This window comes from Pseudochaenichthys georgianus, chromosome 7, assembly GCF_902827115.2.
Source record: "Pseudochaenichthys georgianus chromosome 7, fPseGeo1.2, whole genome shotgun sequence".
NCBI lineage: Eukaryota > Metazoa > Chordata > Actinopteri > Perciformes > Channichthyidae > Pseudochaenichthys > Pseudochaenichthys georgianus.
The window spans coordinates 42,512,102-42,537,841 of record NC_047509.1 but is presented as its reverse complement, the minus strand read 5'-3'; the positions used below and the strand labels follow the sequence as shown (position 1 = coordinate 42,537,841).

General features: G+C 42.9%; 1 protein-coding gene across 1 annotated transcript; it reads left to right on the top strand.

Annotated features, from left to right (window-relative positions):
- The first annotated feature begins 20,969 nt into the window (after positions 1-20,969).
- Positions 20,970-24,925, top strand: LOC117450031 (homeobox protein engrailed-1-B-like). The gene is made up of 2 exons (XM_034088004.1): positions 20,970-21,722; positions 23,888-24,925. Exons 1-2 carry the CDS (start codon positions 21,170-21,172, stop codon positions 24,205-24,207), a joined length of 873 nt encoding a protein of 290 aa, XP_033943895.1. The 5' UTR covers positions 20,970-21,169; the 3' UTR covers positions 24,208-24,925.
- Positions 24,926-25,740: the final 815 nt, after the last annotated feature.

Genomic DNA, 25,740 nt, shown 5'->3' with positions numbered 1-25,740 from the left:
TTCTGGGACACTACCATGAATACCACCATGTGTACATTGAAAATATTTGTACTGTATATTCAGTGTAGGTTACTTTTCTCTCTTTTCTTCTTAAAAAATTCACATTTTTATAGTTCTGGGCCATGTGAATGATTATTTTGTGTTCAACTTCTATATGTTAAATATATAATATATAAAAATATCTGTTGATTTTTAGTTAATAACTAAGAAGAGAGTATGTGAAATAAATGTTTTGCCACCAGGGAATTTTGTTTATTTCATGATCAAAATAGGATATTTTTCACAAAAACAAAGACATTAATTTGCACAAATAATAAAAGGTTATTGATTCAACTTCCAGATAAGTTTAACTCAGTTTGCCTTGTCTTATAACACATAAAACCTTCAATTAAAGGGTTTTGCAAAGAAAGTGGCGGCCATTTTGAATTTTGCTGCCTTTAGCTTTCCAGACTGTAAACTGAAAAATCTGTAAACATTGAATCAATTCAACTTAGCATCGGCAGCAAACCTTGTGTATATTAATGTAAACCCTTCAATATGTTATATAGAAATAATCTTTTAAGTAGGCTATATTTACCCATTTTGAACACAGCAAACAATCCAGAGGACCACAAGTGCATTGCTTGAAATGGATTTCGCTTTGGAGAGACAAAAAAGGCACAGCGCCATCTAGTGGCCTTATTGAGAACAGGCTTAACCAAGGCATCACCTGAAAGCTTATTTCTGCTCTTTCAATAGGTTGGCTCAGTTTTGTCCTTTACTATGAACTGTCACAGAGATATTCAATCAGAAAGAGAATGATGGCATCTGATCGAGCCAGAATATTTGACTTTTTTTCATATAGGGGTTGCATTGTTTGGACCCTCACTGTAGCTTTCCAGTAGCTAGTTCACCGGGTTGTCCACCCAGGTTTTGATCCTTGAAGGTCCTAGATATCATTTCTGGTGGACAACCTTTTACAACATTCCATGTCTGTAAAATGACTTTGCCCCCTGGGTACTGGTGTTCTTGTGTTGGTCGATAAAGCAGACTGCTCCGTGTTGCTGTGCCGCTGTCACGTCTGTTCCCTGATCTCTGCGTCACCGACCGATTTGATATTAAAGTGACAGAAAAAACGTTATAGTAAAGCCGAGGCCGGTAAATCAGGAAGCAACGTTGCTACTCTATAACCGATTATCTTCCGTCACTGCATCGAGACCGAATCGTCCACGTCCGCATCGCAATGCATCGTAGAAACGATTATTTTCAACACCCCTACCGCGTTCACACTGCGGTACGGTAATGCACGTAAGGTCTCTCTCTCGCTCGCTCGGGCCACACACACACACACCCTCCCGGTCCTCCCGATGGCCAGTCGGTGCCTGCCAGTGAGCGTGGAAGTGTGGTCTGCCACAAGCAGGCGGCAGCTTGTAGATGGTATTTTAAACTCGATGCGCTCTGAAACTACGGGGCGGCCGAGGAAAAAAAAAACACATGCGTTAATCGCGTTAAAATAATTAGTGGCGTTAATTTGTTTTTCAATCAAGTTCCAGACCTCATCCTCGATCGCTCTTCACAGAAGACCAGCTCTTTAACACAAAGTGCTACACATAAAGTACATTTTATGATCTGGCCCTGAATTTGATTATGTCTTCTTGACTCTTCGACAAAAGCCATGTTCTGCTAAAGTCACGGCTGCAGTAGGATGTTATCTGTGATGTGAGTGCCATCATTTTAGCTGTATCTGCTAAAGACGAATGATGAGCCTGAACTTACATCTGTATAATAGGAGGTGTTGGGGAAATATTTTCCTAGGCCCACACCTTTGACCCAGTTTATCAGTTTGTACTGCCCTCACTGAGCACCGACCAACCTTGGGCCGCTGTGCTCTCAATGTTAATTGTCTCCCTGTTCCTGCCTGTTGGCGTCAGCTCATAGAGGTGTTATCAGTGGCGGCCGGCCCATAGGGCGCTAGGGGCGCATCCCCACCTCTTCCCACATACAAAAAAAATATATAAAAAATATTTAAATCTAAAAATATATATTTAAAAAGAAAATATTAAAAAAATATATATATTTTATATTTTTATTTTTAAAGAACAAGGTAAATATCATACAATTGGTATCAGTAAAATGTATAATCTACAATAAAATCTCGTTTAAAATTGTGTTACGATGTCTAAAGTTACTGATAAGTCACATGTTTCCTGCCTGGCCTTGCCCGTGGCATTAGTTTATCATTACCGGGCGCCGTGCAAGGAGCCCCTGAGCCAACCAGCAGCAACTAGCACGTTGCAAAAGTCTCAATAGTAAACTGTGCCGCCGAAACATAATTTCAGCCAATCAGCGGCGTCAAATATTTTGGTCACGAGGGCACTAACGTTGGCGCCCACGTTGGCGCCCACGTTGCTTATGTGCGTTGACGTGAGTTGTTTTTTAGACTCGTGAGTGACCAAGGACACAGTAGTTGGATGAGAATGGCTTTGTGTGCAGGTGGAGTCACCGGACCTCGGTCCGCACCCAATTCCGTGCAAGAGCTACTCTCCAATCCTTTCGAAAGGAGAAGTTTGGGAGATAAACTGTTGCTTAAAGACCTTGGACCGGACCTACCCGATTTGTATATATCGCAGCAAGCTCGTGAAAAAGACAAAACGTATCAACGAGGCTTCTCACGTAGCTGGTACACCAGAAAGGCATGGCTAGCTGGATGCAAACAGGTAAATGCTGTCTTTTGTTTCCCATGCTTGCTCTTCAAACAGCCGGGGACAGATATGATGTGTCCGTGGACTGTGACGGGGGTAAACGATATGAAGCATTTGTCCGAATTTTTTTTAAAGCACGAGTACACGAAGTAACATATGACAAGTACCTTCAAGCAAGCCATGCTAGGCAAAGCTAACATAGCATACCAACACAGCCGTTAGCTCTTAGCACTCAGAGCTCACAGCACTTCATATCTGTTCAGAAACTAGACAAAAGTTAAACAAGTACAAACCACAGACTGCCTGTGTCATGGCGAATACAGTCGCTGGTTTATTTATGTCTGTATAGGCCGTTGTTGTGAGTGTGGACGGTCGGTGATATATACAGCGTAGCTTAGCCAAGCTCCATTTAGAAAACACGCATTTTAAAAGGTTTTTCGCCTGCCGTCTGTCTGCAGACTTGTCAAAGCATTAATTCATGGTTTTTACTAACCGGTATCAGTATGTTGTTACTTCGGCATCATTTGAAACGTGTATTACAATTAAATCACGGTCAAATATGTTCATCTTGTTGTAGTTGTAGCCCCCTTGCCAGCGATTCTCTCTCTAGTTTAGCATACTCAGCCCGACTCAGCCTGCTTGTTCCTGGCCCTAGAACCACGATTTTATGGGGCCAGAAAAACTGTGAATTAGGACCCGCTAGCCGGTACTAGGCCAAGTGGAAACGCAACCAAAAACGGGCCCCGCACGGCTCGGGCACGCTTAAAGCGAGCTCCGCGCTGCAGTGGAAACGCGCCATTACATCACCAGAAGTCTTAATTTAAAGGAATGGTATGCTCATGACACTCATTTTTAAATAATTATCATCCGATAAAACAGACCAGTCTCTGCCAGTCTTTTTTTTTTTTTTGTAATCCGATGACATTATCAGTGATTTTAAACTGATTATATACCGAAATAAACATCAACACTGTGGGCGCCGCCATTTTCCGGACGTGACGTAACCATGCGTTTGGTTTTCGAAGACACGTTGATCTTCATGTTATTTACTGTAGTTTCTCTCTTCAAATATGCCTCACTGTATCGCGAAATATTGCCACAATTCTGATAGGAACAATCCACGGAATGCTCGGTTCCATCTGTTGCCAAAAGGTAAGCCTAAGAAGTACATTCGGAGGCAGTGGCTAGCGAAATGTGGCCGGCCCGAACCGAACGATTCACAGGCTCATGTAGGCAGCGAACATTTCAAATTTCCGGACGACTACTCTGAGAGTATGATAAAACATAACATGGGATTTATGGAACAACCATTACTTAATGGAGATGCAGTACCATCGGTCTTTCTGGTGTCATCACCGACCAGGACACCAGTTCGACCAGTTGAGAAATCGCCCTCTGCAAGTGTGAAGCGACGGAGGAGCAGAAGTAGTGCTCGGAGTAAGAATAAGGTATGTTATAGCGCATTTCCATTGCAGCGGCTAGCCCCGTTTTAACATCCTTTAGCGTCCAGGCCAGGACAGTTTTTTGGTGGCCTTTCCATATAGCGTAGTACCGGCTAGTGTGTATTTTCCCCCAGTTTTTCCGGCCCCATAAAATCGTGATTCTATGGCCAGGGACAACGAAGCTGAGTATGCTAAACTAGAGAGGGAATCGCTAGCAAGGGTGGTACTACATGCATACATATATAGTATCTTATATCATCTTCCAATTATACACACATGCATTTCCAAACATTTGGACTACCTATGTTGCAAATGTATTATCTTTTCAATTTACACACGGCATCTATTGCCTGTCCGTCCTGGGAGAGGGATCCCTCCTCTGTTGCTCTCCCTGAGGTTTCTCCCATGTTCCCTTTAAACTGTGGGTTTTCTCCGGAAGTTTTTCCTTGTACGATGTGAGGGTCTAAGGACAGAGGGTGTCGTATTGTCATACTGATATGTATGGCTGAATTCCCCCATCCAATCTCTTCACATTGGTCACTTCTTCCTCTGCTGACGAGTCCGAACTCATTTGAGTTGTCAACTTTGTCAACACACGGAAAGTATTTACTTTCTGTGTGTTGACAAAGTGAACGCATGGATGACGTCACGACCATCACGTGACTACTGAAAAGGGCAAAAATGGCGGCGGCCAGACGGAATATACAGGTTTTGATAAAAAAAGAGCTATAAAATCATTATTTACCGGGGAATATCGCTGATTTCTTCAGGGTATGGTTTAAACATAATGTTTCACTAAATACTGAAGTTTTGATTAATTATCTAATGAGTGGACCATTCCTTTAAGGGGTCATTTCTCCCAAAAACTATATCAACAGCCCCACCAAAAATATTTTCCACCAGCCGCCACTGGGTGTTATAGTGCTATCTTGTTATGCACAATGTTGATTATTCTCTCAGAACTAGCTAAATACATGGGTCTGGGGTAGAGATCTTCAGAATTGGTTGGGCGACCTGTGTCACCTCGTGGCATAGCACATGTCTTGTCAATTCTCCGGCCGTAACTCCATAATAAACCATCAGTGTTTGCCATCAAAGTTCCAGCTCTCCCCGTGTCTCTCTGAGTTTCCTCTCCATTGCTCCAGAAGTTTCCATCACAGGAGGTAGTCATGTCAGTAGCTAATTATATTCATAATGTGTTTTTTGGGGGTATTATGAAAATAACCACATTTGTAATAGTTACAATTAACTGTAAATATTTGTACATATTATAATATAACATCATACACAAACCGTTTCAGATATCCAAACCTTTCCATTACCTTAAAATGCTACTTTCAGGGGTGACCGTTGCAGAACCTGTTGCAATAAATGGGGGATTCAGGGATTATTATGAAAGATTATACAGCTCTGAAATAGACGAGGTTGGTCCAGAGTCCATTCTTAGACAGCCTCACGATTCCCAAATTGTCGGATAACGAAAGTTTGAACTTCGAGAAAGTACGGTCTTTAGAGGAGATCTCTGAGGCAATGAAGAGCATGACATCTAGAAAAGTAACAGGACCGGATGGCCTGCCCATTGATATCTATAAAAGATTTGAAGTGAAACTAAAGGCACCCCTTTTGGAAATGTTTATTGAATCTATTCAAAATGGAATACTTCCTCCCACCCTGAGAGGGGCGCTGATCACACTCCTTCCAAAACCTGGGAAATCAAACGATAAGTGTGAAAATATGCGCCCAATCAGTCTCCTAAACTCAGACTTGAAGATACTTTGTAAGATCTTGGCAAGGAGACTGGAATGTCTGCTGGCGGAAATTATAAAAGAGGATCAAAATGGGTTCATGGTTGGACGTCAGGGATTTCACAATAGGCGCTTTCACACCTCAGTACTTTTCCCACTTTAGTTCCGATATAGTTCCGAAATGTTGCGTTCACACCAAAAAAATCAGGAACTAAAATTAGTTAATGAGAACCCCTCTGCTAGAGAGCAGGGACTTTCGTGGGAGAAAAAGGTTCCTATTTCTGATTGGCTGGGCGGTTTGCAAACCACGCCCCGTAAAACTGCATTCAGGGGCGGGTACTGTAGGCTAGGGAAGGCTAAGCCTTCCCAAATATTTTTGTCACTGCATGGTAAAAGAAAAATATAATGTATAATGTCTGTGTCTTTGACATTAGCGCTGCTATGCAGCCACCTGTGCCCTGTACTACGAAGCCAGTTCAACAGACCCTGGATACGTTTGAGTTATGATATCTTAACTAACCCTAAAAAACACGCTCTCGCTAAGCGGTCCTACGACGCTGGTTATCAACTCGGTAAATCAAGCCAGGGTTTTTCTCTCCAGCTGAGAGCGTGTTCACGTGAAAGGGGCGGTGTTAGCAACATTTGACCAATCACAAAAAGGGACAAGTGTAGCCTAGCGCAGCATCATACTTCATTCATGAAAAGTAAACTAATATTAGACAAATATGAACTTTAAACATCCATGACTTAAACATGGATACAACCCACATAGTTGCACCTGCAAGGGGAATACAGCTGGTGAAAGAAAAAGTGTCTGAATGCGTACATTAACAATTATGATATCACTGCCCCGTCAAAAACACGAGTGGATCTGACTTTAATTACATTTGATTTGAGTATTTCGTCAAACTTAATGTGTTGCTTAAAATAATACTTCTGCATACAGTATGTGACAATGTAAGTGTTGCACGGCCAGATACGGCTCGGCTGACTCAGATAAGGAAATATATGATATATTATGATATTATATGATCGATGATCTGATTGATAATGTGATATGAATGATAAGTTTGACGCGTCTGCGTCTTCTCTTCATACGGCAGTTTAAACTGTATTTCCTTTATACCTAATAGATTTAAACTCCGCACACTGAGCTCTGATCAGGCGGTGCCCGTGCTTTCACTGAGTTGATCTCTTTTCTATAGACGCCGGAGGCAGGCAGCGTCAGGTAAAACAAGTTCTTTAGCCTTCCCAAACCTGAGCCTCACGCGCCACCTATGCTTGCATTATCATTATTAGCATTAGCCCAGCGCACAAATGCAGAGAGACTAACTTATGGCAACACAAAATAAAACATGGGAGCGGTGGAGATGAGGAGGCGTCGGCATTCTGGCGATTTACTCGGAAGGCTTCAGTAGAAGCTGCTGGGAGTCCCAGCAGCTTCTACTGAAGCCAGTCCCCAACTCCGGGGACTTCCGGCCGGAGACTTGGGGTGGCAGTATACGCCGTGAAGTTGTTTGCGGCCTGCCAGTAAACCGAAAGCATGCAGAAGAAGAAGTGACGTCAGAGGCTTCATTTGCGTAATCCACCCCCAGGGATTTATTCCGGTGTGAACGCGATCTGTACTTAGTTCATGAGAACTAAAGAGTTATTACTATTACTGGAAAACTGGATGGTTGGTGATGTATTCAAGTGCCCTTGTTGTATGTATGTACCAATTTAATTTATTATTGTTATTTTTCTTTAATGTAATGTTGTTGTTCTGTGTGTATGTATGTATTGCTTTTGGTTCTGTGTTTTTGTCTTATGTATGTGATTTTTTGTATGTTGAAAAATCAATAAACATATTGATAAAAAAAAAATAAGAAAACGACTCCTTGTAATCTTGCTCGATAAAAATTTAAATCACATGTGTACTCAGTAAGATTATGGCCAAAACGATAACCAATATTACTCTAATAAATATTGAGATCATAATAAATAAACAGAGCACAGCTTTTCTCATGCTACAACCCAGCTAAGGTACTAATCATAGGGTACTAATAAGCAGAGGTTTGGACTCAAGTCACATGACTTGGACTCGAGTCAGACTCGAGTCACCAATGTGATGACTTTGGACTCGACTTGACAAAATCACAAAACACTTGCGACTCGACTTGGACTTGAGCCTTCTGACTTGAGGTGACTTGATAACAGTGGCGAGCCGTGACCTTTATACCTAGGCCCTCTGACACCCCCCCCCCCCCCCCGAGGGGGTTCCCTCGAAAAAAACGTCACAGCGTATACTTCAGCGGAATATCAAAACAGCGGCCCGGGGTGCAAAACGCATCAATGACAGCGACCCTCTACCACACAGAACAACACCATTTACACTGAACAAACATATAAATGCAACACTTTTGTTTTTGCTCCCACTTTTCATGAGATGAACTCAAAAAGCGTGACCACATCGTGACCACATCACCCTAATTCTGGCCTCATTGCACTGGCTTCCAATTCGGTTCCGAATTGATTTTAAAATCCTTTTATTTGTTTTTAAAGCACTAATGGCGCATTTCCACTGCAACGGGGTAGCCCCGTTTAAGCGTCCCTAAGCGTCCTCGCTCAGGCCTCGGGCTGCCTCGCTGGCCGGCCGAGGCCGTGGCCCATTTCCATTACAGTTTAGGACCTGGGGTAGCAACGCAGCTACTTTTTTTCATATACATGTGTTTGTCAAATGTTTTAAACAAATATTATCTGAATTGAATATTTGAAATTCAAGCACCAGTAAGTACTGCCCCATAATAACATTTGAGGAAATATCAGATCATGAAAAGAAAATCTTTCTAATCAATTAAGCAAATATCAAAGCTAACTATAAACATAAATACTAAAGTGTAAAACACGGCAACACTATATTCATAAATGCAAGTGTAAAATAGTGTGGACAATTGTAAACATGGATGGAGGCTAAAGTATCCACAATATAAAATAATATATTAAATATAACCTCAATCTTTCTTCTAGACATGTTAAAAGCTTGCTTGAATGGGTTATAGGTTTCTTTTGTTCTCTCGTCTTTGAAATATATAAGGAATGTGTTTGAGTCTAGTAGAACGAGGGTATTACAATTGAGTAATGTCTACATGTATTATATATTTATCATGTATTCTTAATACTATTACAAAATAAACATGTAATAATGTTTTAGAGGAGGACCTCAAGCTAGCAAACTCAATTTCTTGCTTTAAATCTCTTAAAAGTAAGGGGCTTTTTCCTAACTGATGGTGTTTGTTATTGCTTTATAAATTCATGTATGTTTATATCTTCTCTAAATCAAGATTATGTGAATCTGATTTTTTTCTGTTGGGTGCCATTCATTATCAACAAGAGATAAGATAAGTCAAAGAAGTACTTTATTGATGACAGTATAAAAATACAAAAAAAATGTTGTATCAAAAAGGCATGCCATTAAACAATACAAATAAAAAATGTAAAACTGTATTGCAGCCAGCATAAATATACATGGAATTGTAAATATAAAATGAACATTTTTAAGAAAATAAATAAACAAGGAAGTACAAATGTTGCATTTAAAAATTAACTAGATAAAATATATAATATGTACAATAACTATTACGGTTTTTTTAAGTATCACGGAGGAGACGGGCCAGTCGGCTGCCCAGTCATGGTGCCGTTCCTGCTGGGCCCGATCCTTTCCTCCTCGTTTCCTCTTGCCTGGGTGACAATAAGATAATAATTAGCAATAAGGAAAAAACACAGGACAGGTACAGGTCACACAAGGATATAAGAATAACATGTATAAACAGAACTAAAGGTGAACTAAAGAAAGTTCTGGCCCTAGATGTTTACAATGATTGTGAAAGTGAATTACATTATGTCCAGCCTGTTGATAATGAATATAAATATATGTATATGATAGGATGTCACACACAACTGTACTAGCTGCTTACTAGCTAAGACTTTACTTGTAACAGAGCATTTCCACACAGTGGTATAGCTTATTTTAATTACTGACGATGGATGATCCAAGGTTTAAAAAAACAAAACACAATTCCAGTCGTTTTGCCATTTCTATTTCTTACCTAGAACCACACGCTGCGGTGTCGTAATGGCACTCGGTGTTGGTGGTTGAGTTGGTGTCGATTCTTCAGCTGGGGTCCGTTCTGGATTCGATGACGATGTGGACGGAACACTGCCATCAACCGTTGTTCGGGAATGTTCCTCCTCACGAGTCCCAATGTAATCATCTAGAACAGCAACATGACTTACTGCAGCACAATACTAAATAGCAACAACAACTATAGAAAAGAAAAAATGAACGTAAACAATGGCACATATGGTGTTAGCAAACAATAGCTCTAGCTAAGGCTATATGCCTAGGCTATATGCCTAGGCTATCTGCCTTAGCTAGCTATGTAGCTCTTCGGGGCTCCATAAAAGCATGGGTTGTCGAACATTAATGTAAGGATAAAATAGACTTCTTTGTTAGAAGTGAGCGTACCTTGCAGGGACTCCAGTAAAGCCGTTGCCGTTTTCCCTACATCGCAGGAAAGTCCTCGAAAATCCGCGTTCGGACATCTGTGCAGAGACATCCTGGAACACTTTCACATTTCGCGTTGTTCCGTCGAGCTCACGCTGGAACGTCGTCACCTCCTCGGTCGACCACGGTGTGCTTTTCTTCGACGTAGCTCCTCCGTTTACAAAATGCTGCAAGCTTGCTTCTAGATCTATATGCGACGCTAGGGATGATCTCGCGCGCGATCTTGTGACGATTCTCTCTGACCAATCAGCAGTCGAGTGTTGACGTCACAGCCCTGGCCTGGTCTGATAGAACCACGATTTTATGGGGCCGGAAAAAGAGGGAAAAAGTACCCGCTAGCCGGTACTAGGCAAAATGGAAATGCCACCAAAAACTGGCCTGGCCGCTCGAGGACGGTTAAGGACGCTTAAACCGGGCTACCCGCTGCAGTGGAAATGCGCCATTAATGGGCTGACTCCGGCCTATATAGCTGAACTCCTCCAGCGCTACACCCCAGCCGGAGCGTTAAGGTCTGCTGACCAGCTGCTACTGGTAGTGCCTAAAACCAGGCTAAAAACCAGAGGGCACCGAGCCTTCGCGGCGGCTGGCCCTAGGCTCTGGACCACTCTGCCCCTCCATGTGAGGTTGGCCCAGACCCTAGGGGTTTTTAAATCAAAACTAAAAACTCACTTCTTCACCCTGGCCTTCTAATCATAGCAGAGCACGACTCATGACACTTCCCTGTGTTTGATTTTTATATTTGCTGTTGTAATTTATTGTCTTCTGTTTACATAGGTAGTAATGTGTTATTTATTATCTGCATGTGCAGCACTTTGGCTCGACCGAAAAGCGTTTTTAAATGTGCTATAGAAATAAAATTTGATTTGATTTCTTTATACACAAAATAACCATTTCTCTGAAATATTGTTCACAAATCTGAAAAAATATGTGATAGTGAGCACTTCTCCTTTGCCGAGATAATCCATCCCACCTCACAGGTGTGGCATATCAAGATGCTGATTAGACAGCATGATTATTGCACAGGTGTGCCTTAGGCTGGCCACAATAAAAGGCCACTCTAACATGTTCAGTTTTATCACACAGCACAATGCCACAGATGTCGCAAGTTTTGAGGGAGCGTGCAATTGGCATGCTGACAGCAGGAATGTCCACCAGAGCTGTTGTCCGTGAATTGAATGTTCATTTATCTACCGGCAGCCGTCTCCAAAGGCGTTTCAGAGAATTTGGCAGTACATCCAACCGGCCTCACAACCGCAGACCACGTGTAACCACACCAGGACCTCCACATCCAGCATGTTCACCTCCAAGATCGTCTGAGACCAGCCACTCGGACAGCTGCTGCAACAATGGGTTTGCATAACCAAAGAATTTCTGCACAAACTGTCAGAAACCGACTCAGGGAAGCTCATCTGCATGCTCGTCGTCCTCATCGGGGTCTCGACCTGACTCCGGTTCGTCGTCGTAACCGACTTGAGTGGGCAAATGCTCACATTCGATGGCGTCTGGCACGTTGGAGAGGTGTTCTCTTCACGGATGAGTCCCGGTTTTCACTGTTCAGGGCAGATGGCAGACAGCGTGTGTGGCGTCGTGTGGGTGAGCGGTTTTCTGATGTCGATGTTGTGAATCGAGTGGCCCATGGTGGTGGTGGGGTTATGGTATGGGCAGGCGTATGTTATGGACGACGAACACAGGTGCATTTTATTGATGGCATTGTGAATGCACAGAGATACCGTGACGAGATCCTGAGGCCCATTGTTGTGGCATTCATCCATGACCATCACCTCATGTTGCAGCATGATAATGCACGGCCCCATGTTGCAAGGATCTGTACACAATTCCTGGAGGCTGAAAACATCCCAGTTCTTGCATGGCCAGCATACTCACCGGACATGTCACCCATTGAGCATGTTTGGGATGCTCTGGATCGGCGTATACGACAGCGTGTTCCAGTTCCTGCCAACATCCAGCAACTTGGCACAGCCATTGAAGAGGAGTGGACCAACATTCCACAGGCCACAATCAACAACCTGATCAACTCTATGCCAAGGAGATGTGTTGCACTGCGTGAGGCAAATGGTGGTCACACTGACTGGTTTTCGGACCCCCCCAGACCCCCCCAATAAAGCAAAACTGCATGTTTCAGAGTGGCCTTTTATTGTGGCCAGCCTAAGGCACACCTGTGCAATAATTATGCTGTCTAATCAGCATCTTGATATGCCACACCTGTGAGGTGGGATGGATTATCTCGGCAAAGGAGAAGTGCTCACTATCACACATTTTTTCAGATTTGTGAACAATATTTGAGAGAAATGGTTATTTTGTGTATAGAAAATGTTTTAGATCTTTGAGTTCATCTCATGGAAAATGGGAGCAAAAACAAAAGTGTTGCGTTTATATTTTTGTTCAGTGTATATAAACACCTATCATCACAGGGCACCCACAGCCAAGTAACAATTACAAATGAATGAAGTCGGCACGGCGGCCCACATTGAAAATGACTTAGGCCTACCTTTGATGATCAAATCACTTAAACACAAAGTCCATCCTCCCGTCCTTTTGGATGAAGCACTTGCGGGTCATTCAGCTGATCCTTTGCCACTCCAGTTTATCATTGTAACTCAATCTTGAAAATGACTCGGTTAATAATTTCGCAACGATGTCATCACTATCACTGAAGTGAGCCATCATGAACGAACTTATGCTAATCATAAATCTATCGATCATAAATCTATCGATTAGATTTATGATTCGAAAATAATAAAAGTAGGGTAGACATGTGGATATTATCCGGCTGAACAAAACGTGCATTTATCTGACAGGTTCGTTTCCCACAGACCTTATTTCCAACTATTTTCCAAAATCCTATGGAGAAATATCATTGCTTTTGTGTCGAGGGAACCCGAGCGCAGCTTACTTCCGGGTTTTAGGACGCGTCACTGCACCACTTGCATAAACCTCACAGCGGGCGGATCTTGTCATAGATTCCGCGAAAATAAAGCCCACCATTTAGAGGGAAGATATGATTGGTCAATTGTACTGTCATTTGACATTACTCTCTCATTGAGTTACTATAGCGCAGTGGTGGCGCCAGAGATTTTCTCTAGGGGGTGCTGTGGGGTAGCTTGACGTTTCATAGAGGGTGCTCAAACATTTAGGGGTTCCCATTAATGCACCAGCGCTACAGTTGAATTTTCTACTGCAACACTCCCCACACGCACACACAGTGCCCTGCCCTATAACAAATACACACCAGTTTTGAATTTGCTATTCTTAAGAAGCATTGCCAGATGTGAACCACGCCTCGCACAGAAGAGCTCTCAGAAGACCTACCATTAAGAATTGTTGACTTGCATAAAGCTGGAAAGGGTTACAGAAGTATCTCTGAAAGCCTTGATGGTCATCAGTCCACGGTAAGACAAGTTGTCTATACATGGAGAAAGTTCAGCACTGTTGCTACTCTCCCTAGGAGTGGCCGTCCTGTAAAGATGACTGCAAGAGCACAGCGCAGAATGCTCAATGAGGTGAAGAAGAGTCCTAGAGTGTCAGCTAGAGACTTAAAGAAATCTCTGGCACATGCTAACATCTCTGTTGACTAATCTACGACACGTAAAACACTGAACAAGAATGGAGTTCATGGAGGACACCACGGAGGAAGCCACTGCTGTCCAGAAAAAACATTGCTGCACGTTTGAAGTTTGCAAAAGAGCACCTGGATGTTCCACAGCACGACTGGCAACATGTTCTGTGGACAGATGAAACCAACGCTGAGTTGTTTGGAAGGAACACACAACGCTATGTGTGGAGAATCCAAAGGGTTCACATACTTTCTCTTGCAACTGTAGTCTGCTATCTTTGATGAGGGATAAAATGATTTGTTTCAACAAGTTCTACATGAGATTGATACTGTTGGAGTCAGTACTACTTGGACTACTCCCACAAGTACAATCAAGTGTTTGAGTAATCCCCTGTCAAACTCCCCTCCTGAGTAGAATAATGCATGTTTTCTGCTATATTTAATAAGCGTTAAAAGCGTTTACAATACTGGGAGGCTGTGGCTCAGTGGATAGTGTGCTGGACTTCGAATAAGGGGAGGACCAAATTGCTCCTGTGGGGATTGTCCATAGTACTGAATGTTTGTAAGTCGCTTTGGATAAAAGTGTCTAACAAATGACATGTAATGTAATTTAATGTACAGATAATGTTAGACAGAGTATTTTAAGAGGATATTACATTACAGTACATTGCATTTAGCTGACGCTTTTATCCAAAGCGACTTACAATAAGTACATTCGTCCAGGAAGACACAACCTTGAAGAAAACAGAATCATATAAGTACATCAGGTTTCATAGAGCCAAACATTTCAAGTGCTACTCAACTGGCTTTAGGTAAGCCTTTATTAGTATATAAGTGCTCTGTTAGCAGTTCTTTGTTAATAGTTCTATTGCAACATCTTGGAGCCAGGATAGCAAACCCACGTGTTTCTGCTGATGGGAACTTGGAGCTCGTGCAGCGAGCTGTTTGGCTGATGCAGAGCGGAGTGCACACGCTGGGGTGTATACGGTTTAACCATGTCCTGGATGTGGTAGACAGATGACATCAACACTAGATCCACTAGATCAGTACTCCAGCAGCAGCATTGTTACCCCTTGGAAAGTCTTTAGAGACTATCCTGGATAGCTGTTCACAACTTTCCTTCAGCACAGTGACACACCCCTGTCACTCTTGTTGGCCTCTTATGATGCTGCTAAAGTCCTTCTACTGCACATTTTTAAGACTCCAATACAGGCATTTGTACTGTATATGTTTGGAGAAATTACACAATAAATGGCCCAGATTTGTACACATCGAAATCTTGTAGTGCAGGAAGAAATACACACTGGCTAAGCCTGCAGGTGATATAGGCTTTGTTTTGCAATATTTATTCAAAGGTCACTTCTTATTTAAATAAATATCTGAAATACAGATATGATCTCTTATCAAAGATAGCAGAATACATGCATTATTGTACTCGGGAAGGGAGTTTGACAGAGTATTACTCAAAGTACACAATAAAAGTACTTCATTGTATTTGGGGTAGTAGTCTAACAACTACTGAGTCCAACAGTACCAATTTTATTAAGAACTTATTGCTACAAATAATTGTATCTCTCATCAAATATAGCAGAAGTGGCATGATTTTATTCTCAGGAGGGGGCTTTGAGAGAGTATTACCCAAATAGTACACAGTAAAAACTTCATTTTATTGTAGCAGTCAAACTAGGACTGAGTCAAACAGTGTCAGTTTTATTAAGAACTTATGGTACAAATGACTTGTATTGCAAATAAAGCAGAAAAAACATGCATTATTTTACTCTTGTACAGCGATTACCTTGAAGGCGCTATTAATTGTGCACTCAAAAATGAATACCTGCTGATTTGACCAAGCGAACGCGAGAGACGGCTGAGTTGACCGCAGTTTTGTAACAGCAACCGAAGCTAATCTGACTATCTTGACTACTTGTTGCGATCCTATTGTGGCATAAGCCATTTTCTACAGGCACATTTGACCTTTTCATTATGATTCTACTTGTGATAGTCCGACAGCACAACCTGTGCAGCCCATGCATTGATTCCACCTGATAGCTGCGAATACAAAACAACACTTCTGCCTGCTCTCCACAATAGCCGCGTTCACACTGCGGTACTTTTCCCACAAAGGTTCATGCGAACTTAGTTCATGCGAACTCTTTAGTTCGCATGAACTAAGTACAGATCGCGTTCACACCAGAAAAAGTCCCTGGGGGTGGATTAGGCAAATGAAGCCGCTGACGTCACTTCTTCTTCTTCTGCTTTGGGTTTACTGGCAGGCCGCAAACCACTTCACGGCGTATACTGCCGCCCAAAGTCCCCGGCCGGAAGTCCCCGGAGTTGGGGACTGGCTTCAGTAGAAGCTGCTGGGAGTCCCAGCAGCTTCTACTGAAGCCTTCCGAGTAAATCGCCAGAACGCCGACACCTCTTCATCTCCACCGCTCCCATGTTTTATTTTGTGTTGCCATAAGTTAGTCTCTCTGCGTTTCTGCGCTGGGCTAATGCTAATGCTAATAATGCTAATGCGAGGATAATAAAATGGCGGCTTCACAACACTTTTTGGGAGTTTTACGGGGCGCGGTTTGCAATTCGCCCAGCCAATCAGGAATATAGCTCTTTTCTCAAAAAAGAGCCGCTCGAAAGTCCCTGCTCTCTAGCAGGGACTAGCTTTCAACTGATTGCAATGTATTCCCATCTGCGGCGGGATTTGACGCTCATGGAAGCACGGCATTCGTTTGTGTCGGCTGCCCTTAAAGGCAATGTGAGCGTCCATTCCCATTGGATAACGGAGAATTGTACACCCGGAAGTAAGTATTCCCCTTACTGTCGATTGATTTTACAGTGATATCTGCACTACTCATCGACTAAAAAACACCAGATTACCCTTGTTAATTACACAACATTGATTGGTTTAAATTGTGTGCAATGCTTTTGTATTTTTCCCCTTCGATTCGGAGAAACAAATATTTTTTCGGAGTAAAGGATGGCAGAAGACACGACACTACCCAGAATCCCCAGCTATCGTTTAGGACTACACCCCGTGATTAGTTCTCAAGCTCTGTGATTGGTTGACCTCCAACTGCATTCCATATGAAAAAAAAAAAACGTTTCGTAAAAGATAAAATCATACTTTATTCAGCAGTGCTTGCTCTACTCTTTGAAAGTCATCACATGAATGCATTGTAATAAATGGTTCGGCTGCATTAAATATATTACACATCTGTCGTAGTTCTTTATTTTTATTTATCTACAGAGATTGGGCTCAGAATAGAGCGGAAACTATTCTTTTACCGTTCAGTTTGAATTTCACAATAAAGTTAGTAGTAATATTTTGCATGTGTAAATGAAATATTCCTTGACCACTTTGCTTCTCACAAAGACACACACGCCGGTTGGAAAAAAATCTCAAAAGTACACTGTCTACTGTCCAGTCCTTGCGTTTCTGGGCCCAAACAATTCTCTTCTTTTTGTTGTTTATCCTCAGTCGTGGATCTTTGCAGCGACTGGATCATGGAGGCCTGATCCACGCAGTCTCCTCTGAACAGATTGTCTGCTACTTGAGCTCTGTGATCATTGATGTGGGCTCTAATCTGAGGTGCTTTAATTTGTAGTTTCTGAGGCTGTAACTCTTATGTATTCATCCTCTGCAGCAGAGGTAACTCGTGCTCTCCTTTCCCGGGGGGTCCTCATCAGAGCCAGTTTCATCATAGCGTTCCATGGTTTGTGTGACATAATATGGATTACAAGTTACAACAGTAGTCAAATAGGGTTATGTGTTCTTTCATAGTTTTGATGTCTTCAGTATTCATTTACAATGTAGAACATCATTTAAATAAATAAAAACCTCCGAATGAGAAAGTGTGTCCAAACTGTTGACTGTTACTGTACGTCTGAGTCTGTATTTTCTACCGTGAAACAGGTGAAATCAAAGCATCGATCTGTTCTGACTGACAAATAATTGATTTAAGTGACAAGGATACAAGCCAGATTTGTAAAGGATGTTCAAGGCAATGAATTGAATGCATTCCCACTTAGTTCAAAGAAGCAACATGCATAGTAAGATAACAATTGTTTTCACATTTTTAGAACTGAGAGTTTGTGTGTAAGCCATCTGGGGATAAATTGACCAATAGACTTTTTAAAATAATATATTACAGTACATTGCATTTAGCTGAGGCTTTTATCCAAAGCGACTTACAATAAGCGCGTTCAACCAACAAGATACAAACTTGAAGAAAACAGAATCATAAAGTACATCAGGTTTCATAGAGCCAAACATTTCAAGTGCTACTCAACTGGCTTTAGGTAAGCCAGTCCTTTATTAGTATATAAGTGCTTTGTTAGTAGTTCTATCGCTCGAAGTGGAGTCGAAAGAGATGAGTTTTCAGTCTGGAAGGTGTGTGAGCTTTCTGCTGTCCTGATGTCAATGGGAGCTCATTCCACCATCTTGGAGCCAGGATAGCAAACCCACGTGTTTCTGCTGATGGGAACTTGGGTCCCCCTCGCAGCGAGGGTGCAGCGAGTCGTTTGGCTGATGCAGAGCGGAGTGCACGTGCCGGGGTGTACGGTTTAACCATGTCCTGGATGTAGGAAGGGCCAGATCCATTCGCAGCATGGTACGCAAGTACCAGTGTCTTGAAGTGGATTCTAGCAGTTACCGGAAGCCAGTGGAGGGAGCGGAGGAGCGGCGTGGTGTGGGAGAATTTAGGAAGGTTGAAGACCAGACGAGCCGCTGCATTCTGGATGAGCTGCAGAGGTCGGATGGCACATGCAGGTAGACCAGCCAGGAGGGAGTTGCAGTAGTCTAGGCGTGAGATGACGAGAGCCTGGACCAGAACCTGCGTGGCTTTCTGGGTCAGCTGGGGACGCATCCTCCTGATGTTGTAAAGCGTGTATCTGCAGCAGCGGGTTGTAGCAGCGATGTTTGCAGTGAAGGACAGGTTGTTATCTAGGGTCACACCCAGAGTCCTTGCAGTCTGAGTCGGGGAAACAATAGAGGTGCCGATGTTGATTGTTAGGTCAAGAGTGGGACAATCTTTTCCCGGAAGGAAAAGCAGTTCAGTCTTGTCAAGGTTGAGCTTGAGGTGATGAGCGGACATCCACTGAGAGATGTCAGCTAGACAAGCAGAGAAGCGTGCGACGACCTGGGTCTCTGAGCGGGGAAAGGACAGGATGAGTTGGGTGTCGTCAGCGTAGCAGTGGTATGAAAAACCATGCGGGCTAATGACAGATCCGAGCGAGTTTGTGTACAAGGAGAAGAGGAGGGGACCAAGAACAGAATATATCATTCTTTCTCTGCCACTACCTGCTGTGGAGTCTGCACTGTAGCGACACCTGTTTCGTCAGCATTATATATCATGTTGGGAGGGAACTAATGAACCTACTGGATCATGTGATCTCTTGCACACCTGAGAAGTGGAGTCAGATGTCTTACCTGGATTTCACAGCTGCTATCTTTCACATGTGCTCCTCCCATCCTTCACCACTAGAGGTCGCTCTGATGTTATGTTGTTCTCATATGCCACTGAAAGCCACCTTCTCATATTCCTGGAGATTCAATTGTTTCCTTTTCAGCCGTTGAGCAAAGTAAAAGAAAAAGAACAGACTGCAGCATCCTACAATTCAGATGAATAAAACCTGGGTCCCAAGATGGCCTCTACCTTTAATTTAGTTAATCTTGATTACGACTGTCTTTACTCAGTCAGACATGCACTGGGTCACTGTTATAGAGAGCAGCTATTCTTATTATCATTATTATCACAGCTGTCATCAGTTTAAAAAGCTGCAGGTTTATGCAGTGCTCAATTTAAATCGATACGTAACAATACACGTATCAATTGGAATTGCCCAACATGCATTTTCTTCATGCTCGGATTCGCACATCAGTGTATTGTTTTAATTGTAAGGAAATAATTGTTGTTCTTACACTTTGGACTACATATTAACAATGTGAACAATATTGATAAATGATGACAAACATACATTTAAATAAATATTTTTTTAAATGAGGTGAGTTTCCTTGTCGCCGGTCAACAAATTATATTTATCTTGCACAATAAAATAACACTAAAAACTAAAATGTTACAGGATTAATAAGTCGCTATAATATCAGACACTTTTTGCAATCATTTCAATGATAATGTATATGACTTGGGTCTAAATATAATAGTGACACTAAAAGTAATAATAGGATCTCAGATCCTTCGATCTTAAATGTACAAAAATATATGTTTTCAGTAAACACCAGAAAGGAATATAATTTAGCTGAAACGTTGGTAAAATTATGGAAAGAGGACAGAGTTATGGTCCGAAAAGGACTTCACATAAAACACATTTAAAACTAAATATTCATATTAATGACATCAGTGAGGTTGTTCTTCATTGTCAGGGAGCAGGAGCTCCTCTCTGTTTGTAGCACTTATTATTCTTAGTCTTATTATCCTATCGCCACTTTGCGCGCTGTGATGAAGTGTTCTGTGGCTGGTGGTGACAGGCCCTCCTCCCGCAGCCAGGTGAGGGAGGCCCGGCCGATCATCCGCCATCCGGAGGAATGACAAGCTATCAATTATCCTCCCTCGCGCTCAATGAGAGCCCGTCCTGCCACACAATGGTGGCAGCGCCTCAGAACCTCAGAACCCCGCAGCAGTACCTCAAAAAGAAAGTGTGTGTGTGTGTGTGCGCGCGTGTGTGTGCATGTGTGTGTGTGTGTGTGTGTGCGCGCGCGCGCGCGTGTGTGTGTGTGGAGCAGTGGTAATCTCGGGTTCTGAGGCTCTGAGACGTCTGACACCATTGGCCCGCGTCACCGCCTGTCCAAAGTGTCTCGGTGATTGGCCCGTATCACATGGATGTTATTCATGTCCCTCCGGTTAGTGTGTGTGAGTGTGTGCATGGTGCTGTGATGTGTGGACTTTGTGAAGATCCGACTGTCATACAGCGGTGCATATCTCTGTGCGTGGAGCAGTGTGCACGAGCAGCTATAGCAGTCTCACCGTGAGCCGCCGACAATGACGCGCCGGAGCGCATTTACGCAAACAGGATGTCCACAGTTTGCTCCTAATTACATCAACCAATATTTCTAAAAGAACGCAACTATGTTTTAGTGATTCCTGTTGTCATATTGTGGATAAAAACAAAGGCCCGTGCAGTGGGAGTGGATTGAGGGAACAGCCACGTTCTTCAGAGAAGCAGCGATGGAGGAGCAGCGGGACCCGAGCAGCTCGGACAGCAGTGAGGGAGAGAGCGTCTCCCCGGATCCCAGCCTGCCTTCGCCGCCTATGCTACCTCTGCAGGTGGCCCAGCAGGCCCACAGAACCACCAACTTTTTCATCGACAACATTTTGCGGCCGGACTTCGGCTGCAGGAAGGAGCACGGCCTGCGCCCGCGGGAGAGGGCGCAGAGCTCCGGCCGGGAGCGCGTCCACCCGGCGGTCAGCAGGCCGAGCCTACCAGGGACGCCGTGCCAGGACTCCAACTGCAGCAGTGACAGCACTTCGTCATCCGCCTCCTCCACCTCTTTGGCGAGTCCCAAAAAGAGTAACGGTGGCATCAGCGGAGGAGCCGCAACCTCCTCCACCGGGAGCAGCGGCCTGAAAGCCGAGGAGAGAACTGGCGGTGAGACCGGGGGGGACACGTCCTCTTCGGTAGTGGTGCTGAGCGGTTCTGGGGGGTCCACACCGGAGACCCAGCCGCTGCTGTGGCCGGCCTGGGTCTACTGCACCCGGTACTCGGACAGGCCCTCATCTGGTAAGGCAATAGTTTCATGAAGGAAATTCTCCGAGCGTGCATTTCGTTTAATAATGGAGGAACTCGTAAATCCCGTTCATTTGTATCTGACAGAAACATTTACATTTATCCTATAGGCTAGATGTAGCAGCTTTCATTCAACAAAACAAGATTAGTTATTTTTTGAGAAAGTAAGCGGGAAATAATATTTTTAGAAATGGAGATCACAATCTTGTGAGTTATAGCTGACATGTTTTTATTATTATATCTTTATAACCTAAAATACATTTTGTGTCAAACATAGGCAGGTGTTTTTAATAGAAAATGTATTTTGTAACTCTGGTGTTGTCAGGATAAAGGACCTCCTTTTGATGTCTTAGAATAGTTTATTTCTGAATCTTTTAACTATTAAAAGTCCGGGTCTAGCTAAAAGCTCTATCATTCCCGCCAACAGGGTTCAATGCAAACAAAAAAATATCTAGTTTATATTTCACATGTTTATTGCAATGTCCCCTCATTGGAACAAGCAGTCAATAAAACATCCATACTGTTATATTGCATGTAATGATTAACAACACCAGTTTTACATTTAGGCCCAACATGAAATCAACGTAACCGTTGTTTCCGCTTTCTCTGTGCCTTTCTGTTCTGGTATTTTAAACGATAACATTTATGTAAAAACAAACTAATAATAACTAACCTTCTCGCAGATAGGCCTATTGTTTATGTTTCGTAAGTCTCAAATAATCAAAAGAAAAACACGCAGCTGGGATTTGTAATATGCACAAAGATAAATGTAGGCCTACGTTATTCGGTGTTCTGATTTATTAAATATCTTCCCTCTTTTAGACACAAATACATGCAGGGACATTTATCAGGGCTTGATCTGATAACATTATGACTGTGGCAGCTCGTGCGCTGTGACACGTGCAGTCATCATTAGACAGGATATAGTTATTGTGCGCTCACTGAGCTGCTGCGAGGTAAGCATGCAGGGATCAAACACAATGGAATTAAAGGTAAATAATGTCTGCAGGAGACATTTTGAATCCATTAACTGCCTGTTGATTTGGGTCACACACACACACACACACACACACACACACACACACACACACACACACACACACACACACACACACACACACACACACACACACACACACACACACACACACACACACACACACACACACACACACACACACACACACACACACACACACACACATTATTATTTATGAAGCCCGTATTACACATAGTGTTATAATATGATGGTATGATATTATTTTTATATTTTTAACTAGTTCGAAAAGAAGACAACATATCAAGTCTACATATTAATGTATGTGTTGAACAAAACAAGAACAGCTCCATATTTGATTCAGACCTGATGCCTGCAGTGTGTGAGTGCTGTGCCGCCAACCAACTGCAGTTTACTAAATCTCTGTAATATAGCATCTTTATTCATTTTAAGTCTGGAGAATATGAATATATATACTCAGTGTCTATCCTTTGCAATATTTTTTACCATATTAATGTTTTTAAATGATAAATTAGTCTGTACGAATAGGCAGTAATGTGTAACCATTCAGTCTAATCGAGTTCATATGCCGGCAGGAATTTTTATAATTGTGTGGCGGCTATTCTTGTGTGCTTCGTGTAGCCTGCATCTGAGGAAATAACCACAACACATATTTCGTTATTATTATTATTATTATTATTATTATTATTATTATTATTATTATTATTATTATTATTATACTTCATATAGCTGTTGTGTTTGCTACGAGATGTTGTAGCCTATTTTATGTTGAAGTAGATCCCACCTAAGGCAGTTATTTATTATTATTATTATTATTATTATTATTATCTTCTTGTTGTTATTCTTAATATCCATTGTTCGTTTGCCTTTTCCGATTTACCGAGACGTTATAGATTATGACCGTGTGATGGGACATATTATAATAATTATTATTATGTATACAATAAGCTATTCACTTGAATAAAAACAACCATAACGATGACTTTTCCAATACGTGATGGTACAGAGACAGCGAGTGTGCAGCTGATGTCAAATCTGTCCAGACTCACATTTCTCCAACTATTTGTTGCCCATGATCTTTGTCCTCCGTGTGCGCTGAATATTTATGTTTCCGTTCTCTCTCCTTTCGCCCTTACTGCAGGCCCACGGACACGGAAACTGAAAAAGTCGAAAAGCGACAAAGAGGACAAACGGCCGCGCACGGCCTTCACGGCGGAGCAGCTGCAGCGACTGAAGACGGAGTTCCAGGTGAACCGGTACATCACGGAGCAGCGGCGACAGGCCCTCGCGCAGGAGCTCGGCCTCAACGAGTCCCAGATCAAGATCTGGTTCCAGAACAAACGGGCCAAAATCAAGAAGGCCAGCGGCTTCAAGAACGGGCTCGCGCTGCAGCTGATGGCTCAGGGACTGTACAACCATTCCACCACCACCATCCAGGAGGACAAGGAGGACAGCGACTGACCCCCCCCCGTACTCTGTAAATAGATATTCCTAATTTAATGATTGGGGGCTCCTCTCATGCACCTGAACACACCGCGGACTCTGGAGCTGCCCCCGCAAAACCAAAGATTTTATTGGCAACGAAGCCTGGTGGACACACGCAAACAACACAAAAGAAGCAACATGCCCCCCCTCACTGATGGGCTGATGTCTCCGGGTCCCCCCCTGGCTTTATGTCCGTTGTGTATTGAGCGCACTGCATTGTGTCGGTGCACATCCGAGTCATTCTGTTTTGTTTTTAAAGAGAATTGAGATCCGGACAATCTTAATGAGACCCTTTATTAAAATTAACTTTTATATTATTTGTTGATGAAAAGTATTCAAATGATAACATTTATAGAGCAGGATAAATATTGAATAGACGATATTTCGACGCACCATAGCTACCTGAAGCTAAACAGTGCAAATAAATGTATGGAATCGAAGTAGGCCTATTTAGAGCGGGAATCTCCTCCAGCATCTCCTCACTGCTGCGGCCTCAGTTTACACGGCCCACAGTAATGCTGTGAGGCGAATACATACACAAAGGAAGTCGGCAGAGTTTACATTCATCACTACTATTTATTTTAAATTCCTGCGAGTGAAAGCTCGTGAGTTTCTAGTGATTCTTATCTGTGGCGCTTTTATTATGTTCTCCTAATGCTTCTGTCTCTGTGGCTCATGTCACTGTGGAATCATATTCCCCACATGTTCTCAGTGGAAAGAGAAAGACTACGTGTGGCTTGTTGAGGGGGGGGGGGGGGGGCTGGGTGCTGTATACGTTGTACATTTAAACCATGTTTCCAAATAAACTTTTATATTGGAAAAAATGTTTCAGAAAAAACAGTGGTCATGGTTACACCTTTTCAATACAATTGCGTTTGGTGTGTGTGTGTGTGTGTGTGTGGGGGGGTGCGTGTGTGTGTGTGTGTGGGGGTGTGTGGGGGTGCGTGTGTGTGTGTGCTCGTTGGTTTAAGCGAGTGGGACACCTGGATCCATATTCATATTGTGTCTCGGCCGCTGTTTGGAGTTGCGGAGCATGAAATTGCCTCTCTGTGTTCAGTCGTTTGATCAGCAGCTCTCTGCAGGCCTGAAACAACTCTGGAGTTTCGCAGCTTCGCGCGTGTGTGTGCGTGCGTGCGCGTGCGCGCGTGTGTGTGTGTGTGAGAGAGATGTTGACACCGTGGCTCCGGGTCAGGGCCCCTCTCCTCGTGATGTAAAACTCGCCGAGCAGCCTGCACCTTGATGTTTGTATTGTTTGCATCACACACACATATATTACCAAGACCATCCCGACCCTCGAGCTCTCTTTTTTATTTCCTCATTCCCCGTTTCTGATAAAGTACTTCGACTTATGTACTGTCAGAATAATGACTAAGTCTTCCAACAAACCTTTTAAAACTGCATCACAGTGAAGTATCCAAAGCCCTTAAACCGCCTGCATGCCGATTCACAAACACATACAATTATTCATTTTGTATTTAATTACCAAGCAACACAAATGTGCAAAGTATT

What these genes read in the sequence shown, in the direction of transcription:
- LOC117450031 (XM_034088004.1), top strand. Translation starts at nt 21,170, where the DNA reads ATGGAGGAGCAGCGGGACCCGAGCAGCTCGGACAGCAGTGAGGGAGAG. An exon ending in CTCGGACAGGCCCTCATCTG is followed by an intron (nt 21,723 to 23,887) that starts GTAAGGCAATAG and finishes CCCTTACTGCAG; the next exon opens with GCCCACGGACACGGAAACTG.